Genomic DNA, 14361 nt, shown 5'->3' with positions numbered 1-14361 from the left:
TGTTTTTCAAAATCAAGGAACATTCTTCATGATCCCATGGATCACTCTGGTTGTGTTCCATATGCCTTACCCTTTCACTTCCCCATAGATATGTACCTCCCCTTCACGCTGCCCTCTCTAATTAGCTGGAGCACAGGTCTGTGCTGATGTAGCCAGAATACATCCAGCTGTCTTCTGCCTCTCCTAAGCATCTTTCATGCTGCTTCTTTGCTCTGAATCTCTTCACTAGACGTGTCCCCCATTATATGGGAAATGTTGGAGATGGGGTCACCTGGATTTTTGTTCTGACCCACTATAGCTACTCTTCATACATGATGTTCTTTTAATTGTAAATACGCACCACTATAGGAGAGACTGAAGTCTCCTGGGTAGGCAAAGTTGCCTTTTTTACTTTTGGGTTTTCTTTAAAATAAAATAATTCTGATTTCCTGGATTTGCTGTGTTTAACTTTTAGATAACACCAACACTTGTGTTTTGGGTTTTTTCTTTTTCTTTTTTTATGTTTATACTGTTGCTGCATACTAGCAACTTTTATCCATCTCAATAATTTTTGCCTGGAAATTATCATCTGACTGGAATAAGAACAATCATGGAGCTAAAAAAGACCTCAGGAAGTGTGGCTTATTTCAAATGTGACATTATATCACTGGATTCAATTTAGACAGAGCACACTGGAAGTATTCCTCAAGCTCTAAGCAGCACAGAAGGTTTCCATTGAAACAGCAAGCATCGTTATAGTGAATAACGCAGTGGCCAATATTTTCCTTCTTTTGACAAAACAGAACCATCCAAAATGACTCCCCAGCTTACATTAGCAAGTATTCCTCTGACACATCACCTATAAGAATAGCGAAGATACAGCACAGATGTTCTAGCCCTATCGAAGTCAACAGCAAAACTCCCCAAAACATCAGTAGGACCATGATTTTGTGGCTCATATCCAAATAACAGAAACAGTAAAAGCCAAAAAATCCATGCACGATTTTTTATATGTATACCCACGTAAGAGTGGCTGCTGGAGCAGAACCACCAGCTTGCTAAGTTAGCCCATGGCAGATGTCTCAGAGAATGGCCACCTGTGTGCCTGAGGAGTGATTCTAGCCCACATCCCGTGAAGAAGTGTTTCGGGCCCTCCGTTTAATAATGGACTTGTGCGCCCACTCCCCTGAAGATGGTTCAAGTTTGTTCAACTGCAGTTACTACTCTTAAATAACTAAGCTGCTTATGATCTGAAAATTGGTAGACAAGCAAAATGGATACATACAGATAATTTTGGTTAATAAAGAGCAGCAATTAAACCTACATGCAAATCTAAGGGGTCTGCTCAGAAAAACAAGCAAGCTTGTCTAGGTGCCTCTGACATGAAAGACAGGATTTACTCACCCTTTAAGGAAAAAAAAAAAAAGGAATAAAGTGTTATATTATTACTATCTACCGTTCCTTGCTTATTATGCCCACAAACACAGATACTAACCCACAAGGGAGCAACAGAGGTGTAGGAAGTTTTCTGCTCACTAGTGTTCCAAGCAGGAAACAACCTTCTGACTGAACTGTTCATCATTTCCCCATTCTTACTGAAAACCAACTCCTTGCCTCCAGAATACTGAACACACTAGTAACCTTCCTCCCCTCCAAATTAAATGAGAAAAATGACATCAAAATATTTGTCATTGTTCTTCATTAAAAAAAAGAAAAGTATGAGGAAAACAACCCTCTTTCTTCAAGTGGCTTCATTCAGCCATTTTAACAGTCAGCAGAGCAGGGAGGAAGGTTTGTCCCATGCAGGAAGCTGTAGAATGATGCTTTCCACCCCCAGAGCACCAAGTCCAATAGGCTAAAGGTTTTTTAGGATACAGTACATCTGAAGTCCTTAGTCTGGCTGAATCCAGCTCAATTTCACCTTCTAGCGTTTCCCAAAACTGAGACTGCCTAACTTGTGTGAAAAACCATGTGAAATCTCCCCCTTGGCACCCAATGACATCAACAACAGCACCCAGGGGTAAGCAAATGTAATACTGAAACCGACTTTAGTACCTGCCCAAATTCAGCTGGCAAAGGCAGTACATGAGGCAGACGATGAAATTATTATTTGAGTTGTAAGTTGCAAAGATAATGTCCCACTGCTCCTGCAGGACATTGAGAGTGTTCAGGATGTTAAACTGTTCAGGCAGTGACTGTTGTGGTCTGGACAGGCAATACAGGATTGCTCGGTTTAGACAGCTGTACAGGGTACTGAGGAAAACTTCCTTTTGAGAAAAGCTGCCTTCTAAGACCTGTGAAAAGAGCAGAGTACTTGGCTTGCTCAAAGAACATTCTTCTCAAAGATCCACTCCTCTCACTTCATTTAAGCTGCTGCAAACTTATTTTGGCAAAATTCCCCCAAACTACCTGCTGGGTACAAATTCAATCTTCCTGTAGTTCTATTGAAATCCCTGGTATTATGGAAGAGATTAATTTATCCCCATTTGGCAACATGTACCTCACCAACAGACAGTGGCACATGGAAAAGTACTAATTATCCCTTCTTTAAGCTGCACCATCTAGCTTGTATTGTCAACTTAGGTCATTATGTGCTTATGCAAGAAAACAGGATAATCACGATCATCAAACGGATTGCAGCCCTTTTCTTGAGAATTCTGGTATCACAAACTCAGTGTGAAACAGGACACACTAAAACATGTCGATAACAGCTGGAAAAAAAATCATTCATGTGACTTACTACTACAATCTGTTTGGCAATGAAGAGAAGAATTTGCTTGGGGTCAGCAGCAAACATTCTGCTGTTCAGCTTCTCAATCAGTTTCTGAGCAAAATAAGCAACATTCACTATGGGCGTAGATGCAGTTGATTCTGAAGTGCCGTGAGGATCACTGCTCCCTGGAGAGGATACAAGAGGGGTAACTATCCCACAACAAGCTGAGATGCAAAATAACATGGCCACATGAGATCTGAGGTTTCCAGGGCTGAGAAAGGGACACTTTGAGGTCATACTGTCACAGAGGTGGGAAGTGTCTAAGAATACTATAGGTCTAGCAGATATGTGTTCACCAGCTCCATTGTAAGAACAGAACCAACCCCAGTACTACATACTATCATGAAGGACTGGTCCAACTAGTGACTGAGAAAGGAGAAAGGCAGTAACTAAGTTACCAGGGTTGTTTCCAGAAGCTGTCAAAGGTAAAACTAGGTTTCTTTCCTCTTAATCTTTAGAATCTGTTCCCCATAGGAAAAGGAGTGGGGATAGAAAAAGGAGGTTCTCAGGAAACACGGCAACGTAACAGTAGCTTAGGCAACTACTACTAGTTTAGGCCTATAGCAGAAGTGAATAGACTGTCTGGCCTGCTGAGCTGTGTGTTACTCTATCAATTACAGCTACACGCCAATCATCATCTAATGAACGAACTCATTCTCACCACTCACCTCTTGGTCTTGCTTTCCCCTCACTTTGGCTTGTAACATGGAAGACATCCATAGCAGACAGCAAGACTTTTGTCTGAAAATGTCTCTTCTGCTCACTGGTGGCATCTTCTGGAGAAGCCTGTATAGTCACCACACAGACATTAGCATAGCAGGAAAACAGCCAGAAAATCCAGTTCTGAAAGTCACCTTCAGCCTTTATTCACACAAAGTCCTTTGATTTCACTGGACTTCTGACAATTTTTTTTAGCAGCCAAAGATTCAGAATCAGTTAAAGTCTTGTTCAAGGGAGTAAGGATTCCAGGAGACACCCAATACAGTTTGGGATAGTTCAGAATACCCAACACTTCCCTTAAAAACTTTGGCATTGGTTTAGGAAGTGCAGGGGGAAACCTCAAAACACAGAAAGAGCAAGGACAACTTCACTTCTCTGCCACACTTTACCCCTTAGTGTGGATGTATAGAACAGCTACTGCAAGCTAAGTAGTTGTCTGTGGCAGCTAATCTACAGTCACACGTAAATGGGGGGATTTGGTGTACCCCTCTGCGGAAATGCAGCAAGGCACCTCCCGTAAAGACTTCGGTAAAAGTGCATGTGTGGACAGTTACTGGGCAGCAGATGACAGCAGAACCTCATACCCAAGTTTATCACACAGGAAATCCAGGTATGTCTATACTCTGTAGCTGATAGCCAGCACAGTCCCTTTCTGCACATTGAACACAAGCGAAGTTTCTCACAGGGCTAGAACCTAGGTTTCTAGGTGGTGGTGGAGAGACAGTTGTTCATTTTTTTTATTTAAGGACTGAAAAGAAATTATTGTCTCATAAATCAGTACACAGGAATGCTCTGTGTGAAATCTTTTGTTCTCAACAGAATTCAAGGGCTGCTCTAGTGACACACAGACATTACTAGAGAAAAGGGTATTTTTTTTCATGCCTTACTTCAATGTTAAATGCTGCCTGGAAAATGCCATTGTTGTTGTTTAGGGGGAGCATTTTGTCTTAGTTCACATGAATGCAGAGCAGGGAAAAGGAATCTCTTCCTTGCAGAAAAGGTAGACATTTCATTCCACTAAGTGTGCTGTCCAGAACCGCTATGAAGTAATGTATGCTCTCTAAGAGATGTGATATGGCCTTATCCTTTAGGCCTTCTTCATTCTCATCTAAGCCCCCACAGGTAGACTGAGCATATTTTAGAGAACAAGAACTGCTGAAAATGCTGACTGAAGATACCTCTTAGCCATTGTTAACCCTTCTTTCACTAGGTCACTAGTAGGATGTTTCCTGTCCTTCCACCCCCAGTGCAAAGTAGAGCAGCAAGGCCTGACTACATATAAGAGACCTCAATAAGCAGCTCAAGTGGATGCCCTTGTTTGTTCGCTGGGATGTTGAGCAGACTGTCCATCAGGAGGACTCGCATGAAATCCCACACTTGTTTCTTGGCAGGGTGTTGTAGGAGTGGGAGAGATGAAGGATCAACACAGCCCTTCCCTTCAGCAATGGATGGACCATCAGGAGACAAAAGACCTTCAGAGCTTCCCTGTAGATGTGGACAGACAGCAATGCATTTTAATCTGTACTCTCTTGTAAGTTGATATTTCCTCCTAGCTACACATGACCAAGTTGAAGAGCTTGTGCTGGCTCACATGCACGTACCCTGGGTGCTCCAGAGTGGAAGGCAACCATAGCTAAAGTTTTCAAGAAGTCAGGACAGCGCCACACACGGTCTTGAGTATAACTGTGATAGATCAAGCCCAGAAACTGGATAATGTTCCGTGGATAGGCAATTTCCCAGGAAGCTTCTGCATCTACAATAGGCTGAACACAGACACACATGCATCGAGTCAAGGCAGCATTCCTCTCCCACTCAGATGAGTGTATTTTTTGCTCCTCTCCAGGTATTCCTAAGCAGCTCAGCAAACATGACATGGCCACAGAATAGCCAGGGCAGCTAACTCCTGGCTTGCAGACTTAGGATATGCTGTGCCAGAACTCTACAAGCCCAGTCACAAATGTGACATATCCTCACCACCAAGGATGGGCAAAACTGGTCATACTGTGGGCAAGATCCATCTCTGTGTTCAGAGTTCTTGAACGTGAGCCCATCACATCCCCTGCTATGTACCATAACCAAGCCAATAGCTGTACTGATGCTTTCTCTTCCCTGCCCACCACTCTGCTCACAGCAGAGCCTTCTGAGGGGAAAAGAAGGTTCCACTTACACATAAAGACTGTTGCAGACATCCAACACTCTCAGGCAAAGTTTGCAGTTCACACTGCACTGCCCCTGCTACAAAATGCTTACCTTGTCCACAGTGACCTTAACCATTTCCAGCAGTAAAGTAGCTGCCTCTGCACACAATCCAATTTTGAGGACATTTTCTGTAAGGTGGTGCTGCAAGATCCACTGCAGCATAGAGTCAAGATCTCTCTGCAAGAAGAGATATATTTCAAGAGACTTGAATTATTTATGAAACATCAAGAACAACTCCTACTCTCTCCACATCAGCAAAAAAATATACTTACCTCATCTTTACCCCCATCAACTCTTCCCTCTCCTATTTCTCGCAATTCCCCAGGACAGCACTAATGGATTGTCCTCTTTAGAGAGATATCTTTGGCACTACTGGGGAAAAGAGCTTTATGGCTTCTAAGGACACTGGGGAAAGTACCCAAATTCACTAATTCTGAGATTTTAATGAGCCTTGACTACATAAGAACAGACAGGAAAGCTAATCTGAACTACCTTCTAAAGTGCATTAGTTAAATATCATTTAATCCCTGTGTGAACAAGTTTGTTCAGAATGCAAATTTCCTTAAGACAAAATTAACTTACTTCATCTTTAAAGTGTGGATGACTAATTTTAACTATCAAGAAGAAAAACCAACCCAATTAGGGTTAATTTGCCTGAGAAACCTATCAAAGGAGTAAAGCAATGGAAGTTTCTTGCTTGTCCACCTTTTTTTTTTTTTTTTTTTTTTTTTCTCCCCCCCAAGGCCTTACCTTGGCTGTTTCAGGTGGCTCACACTGTGGAGTTGCCAGAAAGAGCCCAGCCACCAGTAAGTAGATCTCAGGGATGTGGACGTGATCAGTCAGACATGTTTGCAACACAGAAAATCCAAAAATCAAGAAGGAGCTGTTATCAGGCACTGGAGTCTGAGGTTTTAAATTATCTTTAAAGAAAGAGAGGAGAAAAAAAGGAAAAAGGAAAATGTTCTGAAGACGTCTCTATGAATGAGTACCATATCAGAGGATTACTGACCTACTCTGATACCCATTTTTGTGTGTCCCAGGCTCCTGCATATAGTGCTAGGCTGCAATATCAATGGTTCTCATGGTTCCTCTTCAAACTATCAGGTAACAGTTTTTCCCATTATCCCTTACAAGAGATTCTCCCTCGATTCCTCCTCCCTTCTCTTCCCTCTTCCGTACCCACAGCTGTAATTAGCAAAAAGGATGCTGAACAAATCTTAAAGAAACAGAAGGTTCAAGGCAGAAGCTGACATCTGAACACCTTGCAGACTTATCAGCAAGCTTGATTTTCTGCAAGACAAAAAGGCCTTTCTCCCTGTGACTGCCAATCTGATATGCCAACTACAGCACAGGAAAGCTGAAGTACTAGGGCAAACTTGCCCTAGAAAACAAAGCTGATTCTTGGTCTACTGAGATCAGTACAAATTCTCCTATGAGAGATGATAGGAGTTGGATCAAGACTTTTTACGATGTCAGTGTCATTTTCATAACACTTTCCTTGCAAGAGAGGGTTTTGGGAACATTACATCAACACATACCCATTAGAATACCCAACCCTGCAGAGTTGTTTTCCAGCCAGCGTCCAGCCACTATCCCCTCCTTGAATTTTTTCAGCAGAGAACGATTGTGGAGGAAGCACAGAAGTAGCTTGATTCCTAGCACAACTGTGGTAGAGTGCAGGTAGCTCTGTGTGAATAGCAGAAACCAGTCCGGCCCCAGCACCAAGAATGTTTCTTCTTGCACCCTGGGACAAACAGAAGCGAAAGCATATGAAAGGAGACACAACAAAAGACAGGCGATTTTATTCAGAATTACTGCTAAACAAATTGGGAGCTCAGGTCGCTGTGGAAAAATCCCAGTTAAAATTTTACCACAACACAGAATTATGGAGACTGATATATTCATGCACACTGTTCAAGCCAGTCTGTTCCCACTAAGTCCAACCTTATATTACCGCCAGGTCAAATGCTCATTGACATGAATTAAGTTCCTTCTGAGAGCGTGTATCAGTAACTGACAAACTACATTATAGACTAGATCTTTCAACCTAAGAAATTTATAATTTTGGTTTAAATTTAGAAGTCCAGTATAATTTAACAAGTGGAAACACACAGTTAAGGCAGTCAGCAATATGAACTCTGCCTTTCAACTATACAACATAGAACTATACGATAACTATACGTTTATGATTAATATACTGGAACTTAAATAATCCCACATTAGACTGAATTGAGTTCCAAGACAATTGTTATTTCTCCCCTTGCAACGTAGAATTAACAGCAGTATCTCCAATTTCCTCCTTTAAGGACTTTTATGAAAACATTAATCCTTTTTCAAAATGTAGATCACTGCCAGTCTCAGATAAATCACTGAAAGAAAGTCACTCTAAATCGAATCTGCTGTTATATATCACTTTGTTGACATTCAAATATTCTCAGCATGTTTAGTCCTGGTCAAACACTAGTAAAAAGAGAATCTAGAAGACACAGACACTTATGCATGCCTTCCTAAACTGTTTCTACTTACTCAGAGGACAGATGAAGTTTGTCTGAACGCATTACATCTAACAGCATCTTCAGCAACTGGTTTCGAAGACAGATTGTCTTTCCAGGTGTTTGGCTTAAGGCTACAAGTATCAGAAGGTAATGAAGAGTAATGAAGAGACAAAACGCATGTTCCAATGCTTTTATGAACAACCTTGTTTGCACCAGATTAGCCCAACGGAAGTACTTGTATCAGTCTTTTGCAGAGTAAAAAGATGCGGACATCAGATTTTGGACATGGAAATTTCTGCTAAAATCAGAAATGATCAGTGCTTACATTTTTCAAAGTCCTGTCTTCAGAGATATTTAGAACTCATTTGGACTAAATGTTGAAGAACAATCCATAGGAAACACACTCAGGTTAACTAGCAAGAGAAATATAAGCAGGCAATGAGAGATGTGTTTTCTAGCTATGATTTCTATAGCTAAGAACTAAAGTCACCATTGTCTCCTTAATACAGTACTTATTTTAGATTTGCAATCATCTCAACTGAAAGATCACAGACAATGAAAGAGCCAGCTGACTGCAAGATGCCACACACATAGTAGACATAAATGGGTAGTTATTTTAAAAGGTACAGACTTCCACATAATTACTCACTACAACTAGACAACAGCAACATGTTCATATCAAATCCTGTCCCAGGATGCCAAGCAAAAATTTATTCCTCATAACAGCCCAGGACATTGTTTGTGGGGCAATTTCAACTTCATGGCCCTTCATCTCAGTGGAAGTCCATGAAATCCAAAACTGTGTATGCTCTGGACAAAGCAGTCAAAGTAGTAGAGAGAAAGAGGACAACACAGTAACAACCTCCTTAGCAGAAGGAGGATCCTGCTGTAAGCCAGGCCTTCCTGGATATACCTGGATCACTTCACTATCCTTCATGTTAGGGCTTTGTGGCAATACAAGTTTTTCCCCACAATTTCAGGTCACCTCAATGCAGCCTGTCCCTTGCCAAACTAAGTCACTTGAAGCAGGTCTCTTCCTTCCACTGAAGGAAGCAGCATTATGGTGCATGTAGGGCTCACCGCAGCCTGGGGAAGAGGAAAAGCACTTAGCCACCCATCAGGACCCACGTGCCAAAGGTAGCTCCTCACCTTCATCAGACATCTCAGCCACACCATCCAGGCAAATCAGATTTTCATCCACAGAAGAGGGTTTCAAAGTATAAACAAGGAACAATCCAATCCTTCCAGAGAAAGAGGGGACCAATTTTGGCCAGTAGAATAAAAGCTATTCAGTTAGTTACTTTGAGATTACATGCAAATCTCAGCACTCATTAACAATGTCTGCTTGAAACTAATGGCTGCAGAAACAGCCTTGAAATAGGAATACAAAAGTTCATAAAGTAGGAAGCAAATAAAAAGGATATCCATCTACATGCGCAGGTAATATTTGTTCTATGATGGAAAAGTATTTCTCATTTTTATTTTAACTTCTCTGTTTTTTAAAGGTCTGTCTACATATACTGAACCACAGGGCTGGCAATACTGGATTAAGCCCCCTGTTTATATGGTGGGGGGCATTCTGAACTCCTTGCAGCATTCAGACATCACTGCGATCAACACTTGGTTTCTAGGCACACAGGGGACAACAGAGAAACCTCTGTAGCTATGCAGGAAGGAGGACTGGCAATCTCTTTTCACCTTTATTCTTCTTTAACACATTACCTGGTTCTAAGAATTCATGGATTAATGTGACCTACTACACCTGCATGACCTCCTGCTCACAAAAAGGGCATTTCTTACAGGATAGAGTATCATTGTTTTGCAGGAGTGATCCACATACTGCAATTTCCAACAGATGTGCCAAAAGTTTGGGACCAGCAGAAACCGCAGCACCTCTCAGTGCTGCTGAGAGCCTGCTCTCCTGGAGCTGGAAAGATAGGGACTGTCATTATCCACATGCACTGCTTAACACTAAGTGCATGGTTTGCTCTAAATAGGCAAATACCAATGAATAAAATATCCAAAAAGTTTCAACTTCCTCATCTTTGACAACAACTGAACAAATTACCATGGAGTAACAAGTCACCTGGTTTAAAAAACAAACAAAAAGATGCTTAGGCACACTCCTTCCCACATGGCAAATTTGGTATAATAAATCCAGGTTACTTACACCTCTGTTAAAAAAAAAAAAAAAGGAATAGGCTAACTGGTTAACTCGCATGCTTCAGGATAGGAACATGCATGCAGGTAATTCCACACAGGAGCTGGAGAGCAGTAAGTGCTCATGTCAGCTTATCCCACAGTAACTTCCTGATGTGCTCATACCTTCAGTAGAGCAAAGGGATGACTACAGAGACGAAAGCTTCCAGCATGCAACTCTGTTTTTACATTTTCTTTGGACAAACACAGAGCTTTGAAAAGTGAAACTTGTCATCTGCATTTCTCTAGAGTTAGATAGCTACAGACAACATTGTGTGGACCTCACTCAGTCTACAGGCTACAAGCTGATGCAGCTAGGGTGGGATTACAAAACAGAGTAGTGTTTACATTCTGTGGAGAGCAAATAAGGATTTAAACTCTCCACTTTGTGAGATCCCACTTAGCACATGTTCACTCACTGAGATTCAAGAATAAGAAGATACAGTTACTGAGATATAACTGAAGGCAATGGGATTAGGTATGTAGTTCCCTGGAGCCAGGTTGCAATATTTCAGGGGCTACAATACTTTAAGGGCAGGCTTTAGTGATCGTGATTATTAAGTCCAGACTTTGAGTAGACCCAGTCATATCAGTGAGACTATTTGTGCCACCACTGTAATGGTCACCATCTGACCCATGGGGATCCTCATACATAAATACAAGGGTGGATTGAATTTTATGTGGCAGGCATGACAAAGTCTTTTGTCAGTGGGGACCTTGGAGTTGCCAGAGATGTGGCCTCCTATCAAAGATGAGGAAAAGAAAGTTCTGCTTGATCTCCCTCCAGCATGGGCAGGAGAATAACTCATCTGCAAACTGAGAAAATGCTGCAGGCTTGGAGGTTACCTGAGAACATCCCGCGTGTTAAAGTAACCTTGCAACAGATGAGAAAGAATAGTGCAGACCACAGTGATCCTGGAGTTACTGATTTCAGCGTCATTGAAGAGGAAAATGAGCTTCGGCACCATTTGCACGTGGTAGGCAACTTCAGCATTCTGACATCCATCTCTGCATAAAAGCACAGGGCCTATAAAAGCTTTTACTTTTGAACCAAATTTGGAAGGTTTCAGCTAAAAAGATTCTCAGGTTGCACTGGCACTTTGCACCTTTGGCTTCTGATGTTGCCTTGGCAACTGATCAAACACTATCAGACAAATTGAATGTGTGTCAGTGATGGAGATCTGAAGACTTCTTTTTGTGTTCCCCACCCCAATCTGGCATCTGCCCTCTCCCCCAGGAACTGCTGCATTTCAGTGAGTTCAAAGAAAACAAGATTACTGACTTTTTAAGCAGTGAGTTGGTGGTAATAAATGCTATTCTTGTAAAACTCAGCAAGGGACATCAGAGGACTCTGCATAGAGCTTTTTGGTACCAAAGGAAGTTATCTGCTCTACTCAGCCATTGTGCCTGTGTCTCTTCAGATACATTTAACTGTAGTAGAACTGGTTAAGAAAGTATACTGTTCTAAAAAAATCCTGCAATTTTTAAAGTTTCATGCTCAATTGAAAGATTCAGATTTTTTCTTTCCAGCACACATTTTAACTTTCATTGTACATCACTGGTTCCACGTAACCCAGGTCATGACATAGCCTTTCATTCAATAAGCTTGTTCCACATGCTTCTGATTTAGAAGCCAGCTATGTACCTGGAGGACTGCAGGATCTCCACAAGATGTGAAAAAAGAGCAAGGTCAAGATTTTCTGGTGCTGTCATCCAAAGCTGAAAGACAAAGGAAAGAAGGGAATTTACTGTTCTGTTGAGCTGAGGGGACTGTAACATATGACAAAAAAACAGTAACAAGTAGTTTGGGGACAGTAAAATCATGAATTGTCACTGTCATTTGTGCAGAACACTAGGTAACTTTATTGTGTAAATGTGCATGGATTACATTATGCTACAACAGTGCACTGTAAAGAAAACTACAAATAATGTTTTTAGTTTTGCATTAACTGTTTCTCCAGTTCAGACAGGAGGAACACAACAGAACAGCAGATAGATTATTGGAGGCAGGGAAAGAAGGGAAAAGGAAAGGGCAAGTAAGAAGTATATCCACTTCCAGAGTGCATAATTCACATTTGTAGGAAAGATGGAAGTCAGTATAGACTGACATATATAGTCTGTACAGATTAACATATAGCACATATAGAGCTAACCCAGACCACATTTGAAGAAAACTCAAATATCCCCAAGTCAGGAAGACTTTATTTCAGACCCAGACCCAATAACTTCCAACCATCTTGTGTCATATAAATATCACCTGGATGGAGAAACAAGAAAGGGGAGGGGGACAATGCCTGATCTCACTGCTGTGAAAGGCAGGGATATAAAAGTTAAGGAAGAAAAGGAGGAGTTCAGAGCCACAGACTGTATCCCACCAAGGCAAGTTATTCCCAACCAAGCACTGGACAGTCTTCCGCCAGCATGAGGAGCTGCTAATCCTGAACTAGCCCCGAGGAGCAGGCACTTGGGAACTCTGTGGGAACACCCCAGAAACTGCAGCAGGGCACGGCAGGGAACTATGGCACTTCTACTCCTCCAGCCACAGAAGGAGCCACCACCTCTCCAGGAGAGCCATCATCGCACACTGCTCCACCCCAAGCATCTGATCCAGGAGGTGCTACAAACAAACCAAATCTCATACTATAAAATCATCTTTAACAGAGCTGAACCCACAAAGTGGTATCAGTCTTACCTCAAAGTTGCAGAGAACATACTGGAACGCACTATAATTCTTGACAACTGAAGACTCGAAGCCAAGTTCAGCTGTGCCCACTAGGGAGAATACTAGCTGTAAAATCCTGTTGTTTAACAGTTGTGTCTTCCTCTTCAAAAGATATGCCAGCAACTGAAAAAAGACTAAGTAAGTATATGCCAAGAACAAATCTACATGCACTAAAACAGAACACCATCTGTTATTGAATCCAAGGCAGATGCACAGTTTACCTGGCAGCAGTAGTCATATATGTAGCATATATCATACATAAGTATCATGAAGCAAGTGAAGATTTCACTCTGGGCATAAAGTTTTGAGTGATAAGTGAAAGACCAAATTCTTGAAAGGATCTGACAGCTTTGTGGCATCGAAGGGGAGCTAAATACACGTCATACTATGCTGAATGGAATTTACAAAAAACAACATACAAATATAATTGTAAATAAACATGGTAGGTTTTCTACACTGTTCTTTGTGGACATGTATTCTTAGTTGCTTGGAAATGGTGTTGGTTAAAAAAAATTAAATGTTGACCTCTTTAAATGAAAAGGATACATTTTTGTGACAATTCCTAATTCCTCAGCTGAGTCTATTTTTGATAATTCAATCAATTTCTGGTATAGCGAAAAAAACACTTAAAAAACCACTACATTTTAAATAGGTTGGGAAGAACAGACATTCTTTTGAAAATATGTATCAAGAAACATGTTAATGCTAAAATCATTTTTGTTAGTTGTCTAGGTTCAGACATCCGAACAATGAGCAAAATCACTTCATTGCAACATGGTGATCAGTCACACTGAGAGAACACCATTGAGCATGGAGCCAAAAGGAACAGCCTGAAAACAATTTAAAGGCTGACATTCCCCTAAAAAAGTCGCTGGGCAAGCAATACTTAAGTATGATAAATATATTCATAGGAATCGGGATCAATTTATGAACAATTCACAAATTGGGAAAATAGAAAGTTTACAATCAATCATTTACGAAGCCCTTATTTTAACACAATACTGTCATTTCAAACCATCTCTGGTGAAGTGTCTTCTCTGTACCATGAGACACTGCTTAGCCTACGCAGCATAAACAAAGTCAATGAAACTGAACTGAAACTTCACACTTCAGCCTTCATCCATCCAGTATTACCTACAAAACTTGCCCTGGTTCTCTCAAAACCCTGAGACAAATGAACTCTTAATCCATACAGCTTTCAGGTCTGAAAGATGAATTTAGGGCAGATCTAATCAATATACAACTTGAAATGCAGACAGTACTTATTTACCTCA

General features: G+C 41.2%; 1 protein-coding gene across 1 annotated transcript in view; it reads right to left on the bottom strand.

Moving 5' to 3' along the window:
* The window catches only part of WDFY4 (WDFY family member 4), a 152105-nt gene that overhangs the window by 84453 nt on the left and 53291 nt on the right, over positions 1–14361 (bottom strand). The window contains exons 25-37 of the mRNA XM_026110249.2: positions 13058–13210; positions 12011–12084; positions 11212–11373; positions 9316–9407; positions 8198–8297; positions 7210–7415; positions 6422–6591; positions 5723–5848; positions 5074–5235; positions 4760–4957; positions 3421–3538; positions 2720–2877; positions 2035–2273 (exon numbers count right to left, since the gene is read on the bottom strand). Of these exons, the coding sequence (XP_025966034.2) occupies positions 2035–2273; positions 2720–2877; positions 3421–3538; positions 4760–4957; positions 5074–5235; positions 5723–5848; positions 6422–6591; positions 7210–7415; positions 8198–8297; positions 9316–9407; positions 11212–11373; positions 12011–12084; positions 13058–13210 (1958 nt within the window). The remainder of the gene's footprint in view (positions 1–2034; positions 2274–2719; positions 2878–3420; positions 3539–4759; positions 4958–5073; positions 5236–5722; positions 5849–6421; positions 6592–7209; positions 7416–8197; positions 8298–9315; positions 9408–11211; positions 11374–12010; positions 12085–13057; positions 13211–14361) is intronic.

The sequence above is a fragment of the Dromaius novaehollandiae genome, chromosome 6 (assembly GCF_036370855.1).
Source record: "Dromaius novaehollandiae isolate bDroNov1 chromosome 6, bDroNov1.hap1, whole genome shotgun sequence".
Lineage (NCBI taxonomy): Eukaryota > Metazoa > Chordata > Aves > Casuariiformes > Dromaiidae > Dromaius > Dromaius novaehollandiae.
The sequence above is the reverse complement of the archived record's forward strand: the minus strand, read 5'-3'. Positions and strand labels throughout refer to the sequence as shown.